The sequence below is a fragment of the Archocentrus centrarchus genome, chromosome 12, assembly GCF_007364275.1.
Source record: "Archocentrus centrarchus isolate MPI-CPG fArcCen1 chromosome 12, fArcCen1, whole genome shotgun sequence".
NCBI lineage: Eukaryota > Metazoa > Chordata > Actinopteri > Cichliformes > Cichlidae > Archocentrus > Archocentrus centrarchus.
In genome coordinates, this window is record NC_044357.1 from 16,251,767 (window position 1) to 16,273,281 (window position 21,515).

Here is a 21,515-nt window from a genome sequence, read left to right on the forward strand (position 1 = left end):
ATGTATATATACTAAGCTTCCTCTTTGAAAAGGAAGTTGTATTTTGTTACATGGTTGTTACATACTTTTGTGGGGAAAAAAAAAAAAAAGTCCTCAGATGTGGAGAATGGGATTATTTTATAGCATAACGCAACAAAAACAACACAACTTAACAAAGTATAAAACATTATTGAGCAAAGTGAAGTATAAGGTGCAGCAAAGCCAAAAATGTAATGTCCCCATATGTGGACGCAGGGTCTCAGGAGGTTTTAAATGGATTTAATTAATTCTTTTTTTCCTTCTCAATTTACACATAATACTCCATAATGACAAACCCCCAAACTGTTTTTTTTAAATTTATTAATATATATAACACATTGTAGGGTCAACTTGAAAGAAAGGCAGATGTGAAATGTAAAAATGAAATGAGAGGTCGACTGTGACCTGATATTTGGCTGCAAACTATAATGTGATATTTAGAATCCCCGTACACCAATATCATTTCCTAAATGTTGCCAGTACATACAAAGGGAGCAGAATTTGAAGCATAGTTTTAAAGATAAGACACTTTAACTATGTTTAACCTGATGAAAGTTTGATTTTATTTGACCTGAAGAAGCGGTAAGCGGTCCAAAGTAACATGATACTTAGAATCCCCATATATCATTTCCTATATAACCATATGTTGTCAATACAGCAATGGCAGGAAGAAACATAGTTTTAAATAGCTCTATTGAGCATTATTATCACTTTGACCTTCAGATCAGTCTATTAACCTTGAAGGAAAGGTCAGAGGTCAAATGTGACATACTTAAAAATTTTATACAATACTTTCTATATGTTGACCACACTTGCAAGAATCTTAGTTTCTAACGCGTAAGGCTTTTTGTCAATTTTTGACCAATAAATGATTAAGGTGACCTTGAAGACCTTGGTGGATGTAAGCCAAATTTTAATGGATTGTTAACATGACCCCACTCTACACCCCTACAAACCTTTATCAGAATTCATTGAAAACTTTTCAAGCTATCATGTTTACAGACAGAATGACAGGCACGCACACACACAAGCACTACCAAAACCTTGTTGGCGGGGTTAACAGTAACAGTGTACATATTTGGCAAATGTTAAAGCTAATGGTCCACATTGTCTAGAGTCAGCTTTGCTCACATGGTAATCTGTCTAGGTTCACAGTTGATGGTATGTCAGAGTGAAAACCAGGCTGTATGGGAATGCAGTGTGGTGGTTCTGCTTTTGGATTTTTAGAAAAGACAACTAATAAGCATGCATATGAGCAACTTATGAGATAAGATGGAAAAACAGAACTGTAATTTATATAATGATTTGCAGCCTTCTGAGACATGATGTCATGGCATTTGTTTGTGGAAATAATCAGGTGATTCACCACTTTGAATTGTGGGTTATCGCCTTTCATTAAAAAATGGTCTTGTGTAGTCTGTGCTAAAGGGGATAATAAAGAAAACACTGAAGCACCTTTCCTTTGTATTCAGAGAATTTAACCATCTTTTATTATTTATTATGGCAGCCACTTACTTACTATTGGGAAACACTTCAAAAAGAAAAGTGGGCCAAGCTTGTAGAATCATTCCCAAGAAGTCTGAAGTCTGTCATTGCTGTCCAGGGTCCTTTAGCTAAGTAATATAAGAATGGTCTGAATACTTCATATAAAGAGAAATTCAGCCATTTATTTTTAATGAATTAACCATCTATGCAGAAATGTGGAAAGCTTAAATGATCTGTAGACTTTCAAAAAGAGCTGCATGTACAGTATGCTCTGTTTAAATGTCACGTGATGACATTCTGCTGTGTATGTCAACTATAGATATGACTGTACGCAGAATTTATGTTGCGGCATCTGCCTTAGTTTTGGAAACACAGATTAATACATTTTCCATATCTATCCATCCTCACGCCTATCCTGTTCTGGGTCACGGGGGGGTTGAGGCGTATCCCAGCTGTCATAGGGCGAGAGGCAGGGTGCATCCTCTACAGGTCGCCATCCTGTCGCAGGGCTAACACAGAAATACAGACAATCATTCACACTCACATCCACACCTATGGGCAATTTAGAATCACCAATTAACCTAACCTCACTAACTGCATGGACTGTGGGAGGAAATCGGAGTACCTGGAGAAAACCCACACTGACACGTGGAGAATATGCAAACTCCACACATAAAGGCCAAGGCCAAGGTGGATTCAAACCCAGAACTTCTAACTGTGAGGCAGCAGTACTAACCGCCACACCACCGTGCTGGCACGTTTCCATGTAACACACAAAACAATAGAAATGACTTGATTAATTGACTCTGCAATCGGTGATTGTCATTTTTAATTTTAGTTGAAAATATTGCAGAGTATTGAGCTGCACAGGGATTTGCTGAAAGGGATTTTTTTTCCCAGCAAAAGTGGAAAGCAGCTGAGATACCAAAATAACTTGTCTAGTGATGATCATATTATTGACATTTGTGTCATTCCCTATGGTGAAAGTTTTTTTTTTTTTTTTTTTTTTATAAATATTTAATTGTATGACTGTCTAACCTTGCACTGAGGCAAAATGCCATATAGTTCTTGTTTGTGAAAAAACACTTCTGTGCTAAAAGCTAACGCGTCACATTGACATACCATCCAAACAGTTGAAGTAATACTGAAATATTTAAATTGCTGTTGCTTTCTTCTGTCTGATGTTCACAACCAGAAGCCTGACGATTCCCTGTAGCCACTTAGTCACTCTCTCCTGTGTTTTTACACGGCTGTTGAGAAGCGATCCATCCCACTAAGGAATTTGTGGGGGTGAATAAGGGGTGGGCGTTAACATTGCTTTATGTTAAAGAAACATAAAGCAATAAGTGCATTTTTGCTGCTTTGCTTCTTTCAAAGATGAATATAAAAGAGTCGTTCTTCCCTGTCATTTTACATGGATTAACACTGGTTGGGAAGCGTAGCACTTCCCTAAGGAATTGCACGTGAAGAAAGGCGAGCTTTAATACCGATGTTATACCATGGTGTGTATAAAAGAGTCAAAACAACTTTGTGTTTGCATACATTGAGATACAACATAACTGCAGTGCATGATTTGCATATATTATCAATTTCTGTTCTTTGGTTTGTAGGGAATACCACCATCTGTATGTAAATCATTGAAATTCCAGGAGATCCTTTTGAATATTGGCTTCAGAACGGAGTCTGATGGGATACTAATAGTTACCTAAAAGTTAGATAAATATGTCATTGACACACTAAAGTAAGAGCATGGCTTAAATTTGACATGCATCGTTTCTCACAGGCTTCTTAATGAAACTACTCAAGGCTCTGGTTCAGAATTATTAAGATGGTAAGATTAAATTATTCATATGCTATGAAGAAACAGCTTTATTATAGCAGATACCAGTCTATTAATTAGGTTTGCCTAATTTTGTTCTGTTTTAGTATTCTTATGGTAGACTTTTTCCATTTTCATTTGCCATTATTATAAAGATTTTTAACCATTATTATTATTATTATTATTATTGTTTGCCCTTATAGCAGAATGATGGGCAGGACTGGGAAAGAGCAGAGCAGGTGCTTGGCCTCAGATGTTTTTGAACATTTTAGATTAACTAAGCCTGTTGAAGTCACATTTTAGCACACCACTAGCAATAGGTCACATAATGTGTAAACTAATCTTTACTCACTAACCTTTCTTTTCCGTAACTGAGAGGTTATAAATGGTACATCTTTCAGAGTGCTCTCGGTATTCTTTGGGCAACACTGTTACAGAATAATAGGTGCGAGGAAGCATTTTTTCCTTGTTTTTATTAAATAAACATAAAATAAGTAAGTAAAGATTTTAGACACCCCTCTCCCCTAATTGTTATGTTCGCAAGTGGAAGTGAGGGGAGTTTTTGTGTGTCAGGAATTTCTTGGCAGCTTAAGAGACAGTAATGGTTTGTTTTTGTTGGACACCGGTCTCTTTTTGGCCGGTGTTCTGAAAGGTAGTATTTATTATGACTTTCAACTTGATGGGATATGTATATTCTTAGGAAGATTGCAGCACTTCTCTGTACTCTCTAGGTATTGCCAATGATTAATCATTGAAAGCACACAAGGCGAACAATAATGAATGAATAATGGACCATTTCTTGTTCCACTGATTTCCACCCATGTGTATTTTCAGAATTAATGTCATCACAATGAGCATAAGAGTGCTGAGCATGAAAATGTTTCTGTAACAAAATTGCTTTTGTCCTTGGTATACTGTGCATTGCATCTTAATGCCCTTTCTATGGTGCTGATGCTTATTTGCCACAAATTTTTCACCATGCTTCAAAAACTATTTGAATGAGATATATTTTCTCCTTTGCAATTTTTTTTTAGAAACTACAACCTAATAATAGAAACAATGTCTACAGTGTAAAAAAAAAAAGTCTTAATTTCTTGACTGTTTTTTAGCCGGCAACCATCAAGACCCACAACATCATTGAGAAGACGGCCAACTTTGTATGTCAGCAGGGGGCTCAGTTTGAGATTGTGCTGAAGGCTAAGCAGGCTGGTAACTCCCAGTTTGACTTTCTTCGATTTGACCATTACCTGAACCCTTATTACAAATACATCCTGCGGTCCATGAAAGAAGGTCGATACAATGTTGCCTCCGACAGCAAGCAAGAGCAGTCACAGGGTGAGTTACAGAAAGCATTCTCTGGATCCACAGCACTCATGTTGACATTAAATTTGCAGAAACAGGAAGTGTCTCTTGATAACACAAAAGCAGTCAAACGGTGTAAAAAATATGCTAAAACCATTAATCATTTGCATTAACTGTAAGGTTAAATATTTTTGTTCAGACGTTCATTCATTATTTTTTCTCTTTCTGCAGAATCTGATTCTGATGATTCAGATGTGGACGGAGATGGGAGCTACCTCCATCCCAGCCTCTTCGCCCCTAAAAAGTGCTCTCGTCTGGAGGAGCTAATGAAGGTACTGTAAACACATATTTTTGTCTCACAGTTCTGTGAAACCTCAAGTTTTCCACAAATGAGCTTGTTACAAGGGCATTTTTTCTCAGCTGGTCCACTGGAATAGTAATAGGAAAACTTCCTCAGCCTAATGTGATGCTGATGTTGAACTTGCTGAAGTTAAACTTTTCCACAGTCTGGCTGAAACGGTTTTGACACGTCATCTTTGTGTTGTGTAAGAGTGCATTTCGAACCAGTAGCACCATCTGGCATCTGAAATTGAATTTACATCGCTTTAATGCTGCCCACGTCTGTTACTGAAACTAATATCTTACAGCTTTATTCTGCTTCCCGGTCTTTATGCTCCTTCAGTTGTTAGTGCTTTCATGTGCCTTGTCATTAGAGCCATTAGTCTTTGTGCAGCAAGAATGGGAGCGTGGCTTTTTAAAGCAACATAATGAGCTCCTTTTAGTAGAAGCTGCCTAACAGTTGTCTCCCATCAAGAGGGATTTTGTTTTCAGATTAGCCGGTGTAATTTTCTACAGAGGACTCATATTTTAATGTTTAATGGGGTTAAAGCTTAAAATCTTGCAGAATTTTAATACTAAGGAAGTATTAAAATAATAATAAGGAAGGTATGTATGAGTTTTAATTTTATTTGAATGTGGCACTATATTTAAATACATGCTATTTTAAAGGGCTTTGAATATTTGTATGAACATATGTATTAATGCATTAAAATGGTCCCGTCTCATATAATACTTGTAAGAGCTCACTTGCTTTAGTATTCCTTTGTAACAAATAACATAATGTGTGCGATATGTTATTTTCACCAGACTGGCCTTTTTTGTCTTATAGCCTCTTAAGGTAATGGACCCAGATCACCCCCTGGCAGCACTAATTCAGAAAGCCCAACAAGAAAGAAATGGGACAGCAGCAGCAGCAGCAGCAGCAGCAACGGCAGCAGCAGCAGTAGCAACAAACCCAGAGGAAGCTCCAGCTAGTCTACCAACACAGTACAGTGCTGACCGTGAGTACAGTCATCCTGATAGAACAACAAATCTGACATTTCTTTTATAGTCTCTTTAGTTGTGGTCATTACTGTTACAATCCATTTTGGGTCCATCTGTATGATTTTGTTCAGCTTCTATCTTAGGCGCTGCCAGTTACTTGACAAAACCCTCTCTGCTAATACTGAGCATAGTCCATCATTGATAAAAAGAGTTTTTCAGCCTTTTAGCAGCAAAGTAATATTGAATTTAGTGGGTTTTTTTTGTTTGTTTGTTTCCTGGAGGAGACCAGGCATCCTAAATGGTGACCCTAACCTGAGCCAGCACTTAGATCCACATACACAGGTCAGGTAGACAGAGCTGAAGGCTTGATAAAATGAGAAACACATAACTGCAGTGCTGGTCAGGATATCAAAACAAAGTATTTGAATGTGTTTAAAATTTTTCATGTGACGTTGAAGGGATTGTTCAGACTTCTTTTCAGTTTTGTATGTCTAAATTGGTATTAAGTATTAACTTGCAGGGATATAAATTTATGAACATTCTCTGAGCTCAAACCACAGCGCTTTAAAACATTAAAGAATACTCAATATAGCCTCTCTCAGGAGTGACACTCGCGTGCTTTGACAAATGCACACAGTAACTGTAAGACAGAGCTCATACAAAACTCTTGAACAATAGTAAATCGTTCAAAATAAAAAAAATGAAAAGGTGTAACATAGTACAGTGCTAGTCTTTGGAACAATTTTTGTACATAACAGCAAACTTTTAATCGTGAAATACCTGTTTACCTAACTTTACCTAAAGAATGAATGCGTGACATGATTTGAGCTGATAGGCTTGCTCATGATAATAATTGGATGTCTCTCTCGAGTGTCTTGAGTTTCTGTTCTCATTAAGAAATTATTTTTTTGGAATATGGCAGTAATGTCAGGGGAAAAAAATCAAGACAGCAACTTTCAGTTTCTAACTCATAGTTTCACTCTACCCAAACTCATTTCAGGAAAACATCAAAACTACTCATGCATATGTTTGTTTTTGCCACACACATCAATGTTTAAGGTCTGAACATCAAAGCCTTTCCACATTTCTGCAGAAAACATCACAACAGTGAGATTGTTGTTATGCCTAGCTACGGTTATTAAAACACGATGTTAAAAAGAGGGGTACCTCTTGGAGTTAATGTGTATGGAGCAGGTCAGCTATCTGATCTGCACTCTCAGCACACACAAACAGGGAGACCCTGCTGGAGACAATGGTAAAGAGAACTAAAGGTTTAAATGTGTGGTTTAAAGTGGAGCAAGAACCCAAACAGTCTATCAAAACTCCTGGCAAGACTTTATATTTTCTTGACTTGAGAAATTTTGATGTGTCATTAAAGCCAACCAGCTTGGTGACTAATGTGTTAATATCACTGTGGCTCCACTTTGACACTGGCCATTTATTTTGTCTTGTCCTTTTATTGCACCTTCTTCTTTCTTTTTCAATAAACACTCTTAGTTTATATCACAACTGTTGATCGAGAAGCTTTTTTTGGACGTGGGACACATGCGGATTTATATAACCCTGTTTCCAAAGCATTTGGAAATCTGTGCAAATGTCAGTTTTTTGTAATGTAACCATATTTACAGAAGTTAATGTCTTCTCATCAGGCACAGTTGAATAATTTGTGGAAGTCACCTGTTGTTGATCTGATTTCTTCCTGAATTGTTTTCAGCAGCAGTGTACTATGGATACTACATGCTACCAGATGGATCGTTCTGCTTAGCTCCGCCTCCCCCAGGTATAGATGCCACCTCATACTATAACAATATGACCTCAACTGTCATGGCGCCACCTGCTTCAACCGAGGTATTGGCTAATTTGGGATCTGCACCTACCCCTGCTGAAACTGTCACAGTAGCATCACCAGCTACAGCCCCCACTCAGGCCTCTGTTCCTCCAGCAAGTGTACCAGAAACCAGGTAGGATGTACCATTGCATTAAGCCTTGATATCATTTTAGTTTAATTTTACCTTAATCAGAAATCATTGTTTTTATTTAGCATATAACTAAAAAGCTAAGTTAGTATCTTTGCTTGCCATGTGTAGGGAATGAGGCCATTTCATTTTAAATAAAATTATTACATGATATATTTAGACACAAGAAAGAACACAACAGTTTAAAAAGGTAAACCTTTAGAAGATAAAATGTCATCACATTTTAAACTTTCCCTTCAAACAGCTCAAAAGCTGAACTTCCAGTTTCTGCACCAGCTGCACCAGCCATCATTCCCCCACCACCTGACATCCAGCCAGTCATAGACAAGCTGGCTGAGTATGTTGCAAGGAACGGTCTGAAGTTTGAGGCGAGTGTCCGTGCCAAGAATGATCCCCGGTAAGTTTTCCTACCAGCAATAAATCTGCTGTTCCAATCACATCTTAGTTTTAGGAACTCTTATCGGTAATTTTGCCATCATACTGCTGAGCCTCTATCATCCTCATCATCATTTGTGAGTGCTCACCTCTCATCGTGGTATGTGTTCTTCTTTCTGTGCACTGTAGGTTTGAATTTCTGCAGTCTTGGCATCAGTACAACACCTATTACGAATTTAAGAAGAAATACTTCATGCAAAAGGAAGGAAAAGGCTTGCCAGAGGTAATATAAGATTTACACTGTATGTTTCTGTGCATATTAATCTAATTCTCTTTAGATTTCTTTGCAGTTTAGCATCACTGTCCCAATTTTGATTCCTTCAGTCAAAAAATTTTTTTTAAGCTGGAAGGTGTTTGATTTAGTGAACAGTACCTTCTTTACAGACATGAAGCTTAGAAGTATCAGAAGTTGTTCCTAGATAATAAATTGTAACAGTTTATAATGACTGTACTGTAGCAGTTTTCTCATTTGCATCACAGCTGCTAGAGATCCATAAATGATTAAGATTACCACATAAAGCCCTTAAGAGCTTAATAAAGCTGTGGCTACAAGGAGCAGTGCTGTCATGGACGTGGGGTACTGGAAGAGTTTTACAAAGATGGTTAAGAACATTTTTCTAATGGAATACTCAGTGTAATTAATTTTGCACAATTTGGGCGCTTCTCTTATATATTGTCATCCTCTTAAAATAATGGCCAAAGACTTTTTAAATTTCAGGAAGGAAAAAAAAAAAAAAAGTGAACCAAACATTGAAAAAATTATGATTTAGCCAAAAATAAAACTTGTTAAAAAAAATGACTTGGGCCATTATTTCAAGAGAGTGATATGTTTTTTAGGCTGCTTTGCCTTCAGTGGGTATAAGACCCAACTGCAGTGTTAAAGTTGCAGCACTGGCGAGTCTTTTCTAAAGCTTCAGCTTGTGTTTCTCGGTGTAGCTCATGCTTGTCAGCTTATTTTTCAGTTTCACTTTCTTAAATTACTGCATTTGCATCCTAAGTTTAGAATGGGAGCAGTTATCTAATCGTTCACTGGACCTACATTCAAGCTCGACTTTAGTTGCTTTTTGTTGTTGATGCATTTGGACCTGCAGTACTAAAATTTGAAAAATCTCTATTAAAACTTTGGCAATGATAACAGGATAACACAGAGAACAAGGAAGAGATCAGATGACAAGAGGTGGATTCAACCGTTTTTACTGAGAAACAAAGTAATAGACTAGCTCGCCAGCTTAACTTGTCATTCAGTCTCTACTTTCAAGACTTTTAAAGCTCAGAGTTTTGCCACTGAAGAAAAACCCCACCTGGTTTACAAATTTGACTCACTTGACTTCATCTGGTATGAGTTGTTATTATTAAATTAATTAAACTGCATAGCATGCTTATGCCTCAGCTTGAGAGCTTTTCAGGTTTCCAAGCTGAGCTTTGGCGTTCTCTCATCTGTTTCTAAGTCAGATCCCTACCAGTCCATTTTTGCTCTCAGGAGATGCGTCTGTGATGCCAACAGTGAAACAGATAGATGAATGAGAGATGAGATCCCTCATACGTATGAATATGGATGCGTATTTCATATTCTTCTATATCTTGCCGTTGTGTCTAGAAATAAAACAGTAAGAAGTAAGTGAATTTTGTAAGGAGCGATTTGTTTTATGTCGAATCAAATTTATTAGCTTGTCAGAGTGGTAGGAAGTGTGGTCCATTATGACAGCTCAGGCTGCTTCAGCAAGCAGTGCTTGGCTTTTTATATCAGAAAAATCTGTCTTGTGTTCATTTTTTTTGTTGGCTAATAGGATGCAGTGTGCTGCTCTCAGTCAGTGCTATTATTTGTAGTTTTATACTTGATGCAAAAAGTTAATGTTGCCTCATATACTACTAGTATAAATACAATTTTTAAAATAATAAATATTCTACATTTTATTAGTGTATAAATGAAATTGGAAAAGGAGTATATTGTAAATAGTCCAGACCTTTCTCACAGTTTTGTCTGTAGTCTAGGTTGAATATGACACTTTCTGAAATCCTGTACCTTTTTTATATATGCTTTCCTTTTGCTGTGGCATCTAATAGTAAACTGTAGTCTTACATCATTTATGGAAGAACCTTTATAATTAAAAAAATCAAATATTGGAGTGTGACAAAATGAGCACCTTAGAAAGGAAGAAATTTTATCCAATCCAAAAAAAAAAAAAAAAAAAAAAGTGATGTCAGATTTGTAAGAAAATTATGAGGGAGACGAGCTGACAGGTTGAATATGGCCACAGCACTACACACACACACACACACACACACACACACACACACACACACACACACACACACACACACACACACACACACACACACACGTGTAAGATATACAGCACGGCTGTTTCCATCCCCTCTAGTTTATATTATCCACAATTAAATGAATTTTGCACATCAAGTACAATGTTCCGTATTTTGCTAGAAAACTGTACTTTAATGTGACAGATTTTCAATTAGATTAAATTGATTTAATTTTCAAAAACAAAATGTCACAATGGCTGTGCCTGTTTTCCAATTTATTTTTATATTGAGCTGACAGTTTAATGTCAGTTGGGGTTAAAGTGTTTTTGGAACAAATCAGGGAAATGAAACAAAGCAGGCACCTCAATCTAATTCGTTTGGCGAAGGGTCAATTGCAGGCTATGGGAAATATAAACCTCTGTGAAATCCAACCAGTTTCCTTGAGTAGCCCAAGTCTGAAGAGCTTGTGATTTCATATCAGCGAAGGAGGTGTTATTACCCTCTTAACTATTCTGTGTTCAAGCGTTACCTGTGAATAAATTTAAGGATTGTACAAGCTAAGCAAAAGGTGTCATTGTGACAGCAATCAGATTCCTACGTTTTACAATTGAGGTCATCCCAGAATGTTGTAGTGTGTTTTTTCGCCTTGCTTCTTCTCCTGTGAGTTTTGACTTTAAAGTGTTTTTTTTTTCCTAGGAGTTTTATTCTCTGGGTGTTTCACAGTACTTTGACTGTTGAAAGCACTGTTCAGTTACAGCTGAATAGTAGATGGTTGCCTTTGAAGCGTTCTTCAAACATGATAAAATGTTTCTCACAATGTTTTTCTTCCCCCCCTGTGGCATTGGCTTCATCATCACTTTTCCATCTCATTCCATCAGCATTTTAAATTTGGGATTGCAGCTAGGAGCACTTGGTCCACAGGTATTACTACAGAGGGTTTCTGTTTATGTGGCCTGTGCACACAAGCCGGTCATAAGGGCTTTGTCAAGATACTTTGTTGATTTGAGGAGTAACAGACTATATAGAGGAATTTTAGAAAGCTTTGTCACAGTCTAATTACAATCCTAGATAAGTCTGGGACTATATGAATTGATCCTGGTAATCATTCAGAGAAATAATTTGTGCAATGAGATGCCAAACCGCTCAAGGCCCCTCACCATGGCGCGTATTTAAACTTTATCATCTTTATGTTACCGCGTTGCCCACAATTCTTCATTTCAGAAATGGTGTGTCACTTAATATTTACAAACCCTGTTTATTTTTCTACTGCAAAACAAAACAAATGTTCAATGAACTTTTCAATACAGAAGATCATTTTAATTTATTGAAAAATTGGGGAAATTAAAGCACTAAAGCAGAAAAGTTCCATCAGATTTTGATCCACCATCTGGAAAGCATCTGATTGGCAACAGCTTCATTTTTCAGCATCACAATGATCCCAAACACACTGTCAATGCAATAAAAGCATACCTGGACACACAATGGAAACATTATCAGTTAGGGATTGGCCTCCGCAGAGCCTGGACCTCAGCATTATTGAAGCAATGCACGATGGTCTTGACAAACTACAGAACAAAAGGCAGCCAACATCCCAAGAAAAGCTTTGAATGTCCTTCAAGAAACAGCAAAACTATTCCTGATGACTACTTAAAGAAATTACAGGAACGCTGCCTAAAAGAGGCTGTGTTAAGATTTAGCCACACAGAAATTGTAGCCGACCTGTGTCTACTTTCTTTTCTTCCTCAACTGCATGTCAGACTTGTCAACTTGGTTTCAACATGTAATATCCTCATACCACTTTGTTTTTTTGTTTTTTTTAAAGTATGTGAAATCCCTGCAGATGGATAATTATAGTAATTGAATGCAAGTGTTATTGTTTCATTGGAAACCAAAGGACTGGAGTGACTCATTCAGTGATCCACCCATCATTGATGTTATACCATGAATATACCATGCAAACACTGAAGGTGGCTTCTTTCAGCTACCTAGCCAATTAAATATTGTTTATTTTTTACTGACAGACAGTATGTCTTTTGAAAACTTTCCCAGCACCTGCTTTTTTAACATATTGCTGCTTTACATCAAATCCACAGTACATGATGTAAAAATGGAGGCATGCAAGTTCCCAAGAAATCTCATTTTCAGCACCATCTGTCTCTTGTTCTACTGGTTTACTCATAATGTGGATTCATTGCTGAAAAATGCCATCAAATTTAGAGTATGTAGAGAATTTGTGTGGCCTCTGGAAAATGTTAATGGTTTAGCTTTTAACATTTTAAAGAAAAGCAGGCTGATCCTTTTTTTTTTCTCCTTTTCTGTCCTTATTCTCTCTTGCTTCATCTAGAGTGAAACAGTAGGTGATTCTAATAAGCTTCAATCAGACATGGCAGCCAAGGAATCCAAGCTGACAAAAGGTAGGACACTAATGCAGGCTGCAATAAACTCATTGTCAGACCACAGGGCTACTTGCACATTTCTTTTCTTTAATTTATTACTTCAGTGAATGGGATGCAAAGCCTTTGGGGAAATATGAGTATATGAACGTATTTGCTCTGCTGTGCATGCGGGTGTTTGTATGTGTCATACTGTTGTCTCTGCATAGCCGCCCATGAGTCTGTTGGTATTTATGCGGGCAATTTCATTTGGTAATATCAGGCCGGAAATGGCTATGCAAAGATGAAAGACTCTGCTTACCACTATGCTGGCGGGAGCCATAAACATGCACACATATTCAAATTGAGGCATTCACACGTACACCTCAGATGCAATATATCAGGGAGTACGCGAGGGAAAACTAATAACTAGCTGGATTAGTTACACAAGTAAACTATCCAGCCTTTCACAATAAAGATCAAGGTCCTATATTAAGGTTACTTCTTAAGGGAATGGGAAACATTGGATCTCTTTCATCTCCAGGAGGCCAGAGATATTTTATTATAAAATAGTACTTTGTATTGTGCATGTCTGTCTTTCTGTCTTTTTTTAAAAAAATAAAATCAGGCATCTTTACTTTCTTCAGTTCTTCTCGCTACTTTTTCATCATCATGTTTATCTGTCTGTTTTCTTATTTTTCATATTCTGTTGTCTCCTGAACCTTTCCAATACTTAAAGCTAAAAAAGAAAAAATGTCAAACAAAAGATTCAGTTGTGGACCTGTTTTGAATGTGCAGTCACCTGAATCCTTTTTTGCTTTTTCTCAATCAATTTAACCTTATGTCTTCATGCCATTACAGCCTCTTTTGCGCCCATCTCTTTTGCCATCAAGGCAAAGGAAAATGACATGCTGCCACTGGAGAAGAACAGAGTTCGACTGGACGATGACTCAGATGAGGACAAGGTCTAGCTCAGCTTTGTCTGTTTTACACTCACTTTAGATCTAGGGTAGTTTTTTTGCAGATACAAAACTAATCTTTGAATATTAATTTATTCTTAAAATGGTGCTAAAACATCTGACATGTCTGCTTGAAGTTGTTAGAAGAGGTGGGACTAGAAGCTGTGATGGGTGGAGCTGAGTTGGTTGACAAGGAGCCTCCTCCAGTTATTGTGCCGGAAGAGAAGAAACCCACCCTCAGTTTGGAGGAGTTGGAAGCAAAGCAAGGTAACAGTCAAAAAAAAAAAGAAAATTAAAATACAATAACAGTATTAAGGAACTGTAGCTCTTTGAATGCTGATTTTAGGCAGGACTACCACAGAAAAAATCTAAGTATATTTTTGATGTGTTGTAAAACATTCTTGTGCTCTGAAACTCCCCCATTCTGCCTGTGCAGTTAAGATATTGGAAAAAACAACTTGTGATGATTTTTTTCAGCTCAATGGCTATTTAATGTGGGCTGGCTAAAACTGAGGTCTTTGTTTCAGCAATAGCAAGGTTCCAAGTCATTTCTCTCACATCTACTGGCTTTCTGGGACGGGGGTGGGGGTGGGGGGTTGTCTGAAGTTCACCATGTCTAAATTATAAATTCCCTCAACAGGGTGTACCCTGAAGTAAGAGATAAAGTAAATGATATACATCTCTCCCAGTGGCATAATGAAGTTATGAATATAGAATGTCATCATGCTGGCTCAGCAGTCTTTCAATAAAAAAATCTGTTGCTAAAAATATAGTCATTTTGCTTGAAGAAAACATAGAAATACTCATATGCATCTTAATGCATATTCAGAAAAATCTTGTTTTGTTCTGTAAGAGCTTTACGCTGTATGCTCAAATCAGGGCTTTGATAACAGTACTGTAATAGTTTTTGCAGAATCTCCTTCACAAAAGATTGAAAGATTATAGGAAAAAAAAAGGTTTACAGATTTTATTTTCGGGGTTAGTCAAGTATTAAAAAACTTTGTATCTACTAGATAATGATTTCAGAAGCTATTTCATTTTCATTATTTTTTAAGTGGAATCTGAAAATTGATGTACTTGAAGTTCATTTTTTTTTGGATCTTGTTATAATTTGACAACCTCAGAAATCTGCAGTTCTTCCCCAGCTTCAAGAAACTGGACAGTTTCAGTGACTTATCTGATAACAAAAACCTGTATTATTAAATGCCTGTCCCCACGCTTGTCACAGACACATGATTGACATGTCAACCTTTTTGTCAGTTGATACCCTGCAGTCTTTAAAAATGCTGCATTGATATCTTGGCTGAGAGAGTAAGAGTAATAATCTCTCCGACCAGAAAGACAGAGGCAGAATGGAGACTGAAACGATACCCGGACAGTCAATCAAAGACAAATGTGTAACTTTCCAGCATCGAAAGGGTTGACAGGTCCTGTTTAGGTTCAGTGGAACACTCTTTGAGTGTAATGGCCTCTCTTGGAGCTGACAGGCGGCCAGAGAAAGACTAGAAGACCCTGATAAAAAGCTGACTGAATTGGCTTTGCTGTACGGCAAAGTGGCTGTCAGTCAGCAGGCCTAACTTGATCAGATAGGTGAAACGGTGGCAGGCTGCAAAACCCTAATCTGTGTTGATGGGCTGGAAAACAGCCACACATGCGGTTTCCGGGGATAACTACATAAATAGTTTAGGCTGCAGACATTTTCCATTGAATTGTGTGTGTTTCATAGCTATGGTAAAAGCACAACTTGCATTAATTTATTCACAATTACAGTGCTTAGCCAGGTTTGGTGTTAACTAAAGATGTTAAGTGAAAAGTTAGTAATCGAAAGGTGTGGGGTAATTTTTATTTTATTTTATTATTTTTTTTTTTTTGATTGAGCTCGATGCATATGTCTTTGTAGAAACCTCCATTTCAGACTAAAAAAGAAAAAAATGAGGGAGGGCTATATGTGAATGAATCATTCAATGTGCTTTATTTATTTTTTATTTTTAATGAAGGCTGCTATAATCGATTCACTGCTAATTACACCATTATTCAACACCCGAAAAAAATATCATGATGTAACCCGTTTTGTGCTTGATACGGGTGCAGCAGTTCCTCTTTGAGGAACAAGAGCGTTTGTGGTGGTAGAAGGAGAATTTTCTCCACTTGTGATACTTTATTTGAAATGCCTGAGGAAGGTGTTTGTCAGAACGTATCGATTGCTGAGACATTTCTTAATTTGTTGGAGGAAATAAAGACGACCTGAAGCCTCCAGCTAGGAGAATTCAGCAAATGCATGCTGCCTCATTTTTGGGGCCTCTAGTTCTTTTCAAGAAGCCAAGAAAGGCTTTAATAAACTTTCATTTTAACAGTCATAAGGCTTCGTCCCTCAAACAACCAGCCAGCAGCACCCCCCCCCAAAAAAAAATCTGATTATCATCTTTAGTGATTAGAGGAAAGAAAAGCAGTTAACCTGAAGACCTGGAGAATGTTCGGCAGTTTGCCTGATACATCTCTAAAATAATGACTTAATATAGCTGGAAAATGATCGTGCATTTAATTAAGTAATTGCGTGTAAAGCAGGTTTATTTAGTTTTATTATTCTATAACATTAGTCAAATTTGTCTATAAATACAGTTCAGTTGTCTATAAATATCAGATTGAGACTAGCCAGGAGTATGTCAGTGTCTAGGATACAGATGGAGTCTGCGCCGCTTGGCTGTTGCTCATTGTCGTCAAATATGATTTGCCTTAGCAGCCAGCCTATTTTTAACCCCAAAGACATAACAGTAGACCCAGCAGTTGCATAACTTATACAACTTGTTTTCCGGAAGCATTTGCTTTTATACTGTCTTGTCTTCCCTTTTTTTTTTTTTTTTTTTTTTTTGTGTGTGTGTTGCTCCCAGTGCCCCGTTTCATTCTTTGTGCTCTTCTTACCTATGTATCCCTATCCGCCTCTGTCACTTCATCTCCTTTCCTCATCTCTCAAACCATGCATTTTTTCCACTCCCATTGTCAGTTAGATGCCCGTCTTCTCTTCTCCACCCACGTTCCCTCCTACTCTGTACAAACCTTGAATTGCATGAAATTATGCATCACCAGGGACTTAGTCGGGCCTTATCTTTTCGAGTAGAAACTTTGTCACTCTGCGGCACTTGGAAAGTCAGAAAAGTGCCAGACATTACCTTAGATGTGACAGTAAGAGTAGAAAATTACTCTTATAATCTTTGCTTGTTTTCCCACTTAGCAAGTGTGACTTTTCCCCCCACGTCTCCTGTTTCTCCATGTTTCCATCTTTTGTTCCTCATTTCTCCCTCTTTCTTTATTAATTCTTTTATTTCCACAGAGAAATAAAAGAATCAGAAGGAGTCGCTCCTTTGTTACCACAATTTAGTAGGTGTATATCTGGCAGTGAGAAAAACAAAAAAGGGACACTGCCTGCAATCCAGGCATGTCTCCTGTGTTTACCCTCTCATTTCTCGTCACTTAGCTAAGCAGAAACTGGAGGATCGCCTTGCAGCTGCAGCCAGGGAGAAGCTGGCCCAGGCATCTAAAGAGTCCAAGGAGAAACAGCTACAGGCAGAGAGGAAGAGGAAGGCTGCACTCTTCCTACAGACTCTCCGCAACCCATTCACTGGAGAGCCTGAGGCCAAGAGAGCTGAGCTAGATGCATGTGCACAACTTGAGGTAAGTGAATGGTTGACATGGGATAGTGTTTTTCATTATCTCTGTATGACACTTTCTCTTTTCTTCTTTTTTTTTTTTTTTTTTTTTTAACTAAGAATAGTGTAAAGTGAAATGTCATTCATTTTAAATTTGATAGATATTCAACTTAGTGTAATATTAATGCCTTTGACCAGATATTTGTATTATTTTGAAACGCAAATGTGTTTTTCTCAAAATAAAACTGACACACCCCCACCATATGTACTCACCATGATTCTGTCATTTACTTTACAGTGACAGTTTTCCCTGCACATTTATTTGGCCAACCAGTCCTAAACTCACAGTTTGGGGAAAATGTGACTCTCACTGCATTTTGTTTCAGAGTCCTTGGATATAAAGAGTATAAATGATTGGAGTGAATCGAGGGTATTTTGTAATATGTGGTTTGGTTTAAAAAAAAAAAAAAAAAAACACCCACTATTGCACCAGTAGCAGCTAGAGAATAGTCAAAAATGTTATCAGATCAACTGAAACATCAAACTTGTTGCAGCAGGCTCTTAAAGGTCTAAATTTTTGGCCAGATCTCCTCAGGCTGTGGTTAGTGGTGAGTTTTACCGATTATCTTTTTAGACTTTACCGCCCCTCATTTCTTTATATTTTGCTAGAAAAATGGGAAATGGATACACTGATTTATTGAAACGTGCAAACATACATGGGAATACAGTTTGTAAGGCCTCCACCATGTTTCACAGATGGCTGCAGACTCATGGCTCAGTGTTCAGTGAGCTCCAAATATACTGAAGACTATTAGAACCAAGATTTTCCAATTTGGATTCATCACTCCTATTGCAACTGATTTTTAAGTCCAGTAGTTGTGTAATCTGGCACCCCCCCGAATATTTCTTAAGGACATACTGATCACCTGTTGATAGTTTTAGGTCTGCTACTTCTTTTTTCTTCCACTTGTTCAGTTTCTTCAAAATTTTTAAGGACACTGCACAGTATGCTGAGAGTTGTCAATTTTTGGCTAATGGCTCTTGGTGAGTCACCTTGTTGGTGGGCAGAAATCCAGTTTTATGCCTGTGAAACTGTGTTTTGGCATTTTTTTCTAGATTCAGCTCAAGAAATGGGAACAAATTATGTGTTTTTGCTGCAGGCTGGTAAAAAGTGTGTAAAGCTATAGTGTAACTGCACTGCTTTTGTCGTGTATGCGCACGCAAAGGTTCAGTGAAACTTTTGAAGAAACATTTTGGTTTTTTTGAGTAGAGTTCTAGCCAGTGGTTGATCGCCTGCCGCTGCGCCAGGCAGAGGTACTGTCACCCCCGGTTGTCCGATCCTCCTTTTTTTTCTGGCTAGATCCCTGTTGCAATTCCATGTTTCCAGTTCCAACTAATTATACCCTAAAATGCTCATAGCTTACATTGTAGAGGGGCAAAGCCTATCACCAAATCAGAGTGGCTCCAAATAAAGAAGAACAGCTGAATTATAGAAAACTTCTTTTCTTTTCTCTGCTGCCTCCCTTGGTCTCTCCCTCAAAGCTCCACACCTAATGTGGGGTATGTCTGTTCTAAAATGATCCTTGTGAAGTTCTATGAGGGTGTTGCAATAATGCAAATTTTTAAAGCCTTTTGTCTGTCACAAAAAGTCAGCAATACTTTATAGTGTAAATAAGTCTCTGATAGTGGTCATTTGATGTGTAGATTGCCTGCCTGTGTGATGGATACAGCGTGTCAGCTCCTCTTGTTAGCCCAACTGATTTGTGGTAAACTGGAATAACGCCTGTTAGACCAGGTGGCAGTGGACAGGCTGCTGTCACTACTGTGCCCACTCTTTCTTTTCCAGATGTTCCCTGTCTTCTGCAGTGGCTATCAGAGCATGCATATCCTAAAGCAAAACTCAGGCCAGTAGCCTGCTGTAAATTAACAGTCTATTAGTTAGATGTAATAGAAGTTTAAGATTGTGGACTTTGTGGGTATTGAGTCTTCAAGGTCTGTCTCAGAGGTGGAAAAAGGTAGTAAAATGATCTAATTAACACTGGTACAGGGTACACATTGGATAGGCCATGTTAAAAGTCACACACCCCCAAGACAGTTAGGAGTGCAGTGTAATTAGTTAGAGTGGATAGGTTTTTCAGTTTGTATTAAAAGTTTTTCACAGATTTTGACCTCTGTTTGCAAGACTTTAGAATCAGCCTTTAAGTAAGATAAATTTCAGGCATGTTCACCAATTTGTTCATCAGGAGGAGCACATTTTACCTGAATTTGGTGCAAGTCAATAGAAATCAGAAGGGCTTTAGGATGATTAAAATAAATTCTGGTGAATATATTGGAGGCAGCAATTTGGAGGGTCACAAAACAGGATCATCCACTACTAGGATATGTTGGGACTCTTGGTAGATTTGAGGACGAATGCATTTGCTGATGCATTGCAAAATGAGCTGACTTGGAAGTGTTGATGTAAGCGCTCCATGTTTCCCATAGTACCCATCATGTTGATTATTCTGCAGCAGTGTAGTGGATAGTGTAAACTGACATGAGTAAACGGAACCCGCTGGCTAAGCTTTTCAGGCCCAGGCAATTTATCCTTTTCCTAGTGACACTTTTAGTGCTCTGATTTGCTGCTGTTTCCTATTACAGTTTTGGCTCATCAAGGTCTGGTGAAGGTGGTGCACTTATGTCTTATGTTTGTAGCAGACTAATAAACTCACAGGTAGATACAAATTTAGCCTGTGCATTGTCTGCTTCATCTGTCTGTTAAATTGATGGGTCTTTCTGTTATTCAAACACAGGCGCCTTTCAATGCGATTGTTCTTACAACTTGCAGTGCTCCTGATGGAACCTTTGGTTCTGTTGGGAACAGGAGTGAAAAGGCAGATAATGATATGAAGCAGTGATATTGTTTTGGGTTCTCTAACCGGCTGCCAACAGAAGTGGATAAAACTTACTCTGAAGTTGACAGCTTAATTAACGACCTTTGTGTGCGTGAGAAATGCTTGACTGTTTCTGATGTGATTCACTTAATAAACGCTCTCATTAATTAGAGATGTCTGCTATCTAGTGGCCTATATAATTACTGTGTGAGATTGTTTTTAGTATTCAAAAATCATAAAGACTGAGAGATTGTAATTTTTCTTTTCCCAGGACAGAACAGCCCCCCCCCCCCCCCCCCCCCCCCCCCCCCCCCCCCCCCTTTTTCCTATACCTCTTACTGTTTGAACTTCTGTATCTTGCCAGAACAGGTGTGAGAGGGCAGACATTTTGTGCGCATGGTGTTGGGATAAGCCTCCCATATGTCAATTCTAATTTGGAACCATCCTCTCATCCTATCAATTCATTATCTTTCCCTTAAGCTTAAGACAGCAGATTGAGTGTAAAAACCGCAGTGTAATAAATACCCCCCTACTTCTGTCTGTTTTAAGACACTTAATTTCTCCTGTCATGAGCACATTTTCCTTTTTTAACACATTTGGCTCCTTCTCTCGTGTTGTTTCATCATCATCTCTCACCCCATATTTCTCTGTGTTCCTCTCTCTCTCTCTCATTTTTTTTTGCAAATTTTAGCAGATGGGTAAGTGTTGGGGTGACTGAATCAGATAGAACAGACAGCTTTGTTGATATTAAGATGAACTTGGGAAAAAAAATGCATTCTGATGGGTATGCTGCAGAACGCATAACCTTGATTTTTTTTTTTGTTTTTTGTTTTGTTTTTTGTCTTACCACATAAAGAATGCCGTTTGATGTTCGTTTTCATCCAGATGCCCCTTTAGTACCGGGAATATACGCAAATTTAAAACTGGTCGTCTCAAGAGCAATTTAAGACCTAGCCCTGTTAGATAAAATCTGTCCTTGGAAGATTTAGTGCCATATTTAATCCACTGATGGACTGAAGCCATTTTTTCAGTGTGAATCCAGCAGCT

General features: G+C 37.9%; 1 protein-coding gene across 3 annotated transcripts in view; it reads left to right on the top strand.

Annotated features, from left to right (window-relative positions):
* sfswap (splicing factor SWAP) overlaps window positions 1–21,515 on the top strand; it is a 47,346-nt gene that overhangs the window by 11,463 nt on the left and 14,368 nt on the right. For all 3 annotated transcript variants that reach the window (XM_030742885.1, XM_030742886.1, XM_030742887.1), the window contains 10 exons: window positions 4,432–4,657; window positions 4,856–4,956; window positions 5,793–5,964; window positions 7,665–7,908; window positions 8,168–8,320; window positions 8,488–8,581; window positions 12,965–13,034; window positions 13,854–13,957; window positions 14,089–14,218; window positions 17,424–17,620. In XM_030742885.1, the coding sequence (XP_030598745.1) occupies window positions 4,432–4,657; window positions 4,856–4,956; window positions 5,793–5,964; window positions 7,665–7,908; window positions 8,168–8,320; window positions 8,488–8,581; window positions 12,965–13,034; window positions 13,854–13,957; window positions 14,089–14,218; window positions 17,424–17,620 (1,491 nt within the window). The remainder of the gene's footprint in view (window positions 1–4,431; window positions 4,658–4,855; window positions 4,957–5,792; window positions 5,965–7,664; window positions 7,909–8,167; window positions 8,321–8,487; window positions 8,582–12,964; window positions 13,035–13,853; window positions 13,958–14,088; window positions 14,219–17,423; window positions 17,621–21,515) is intronic.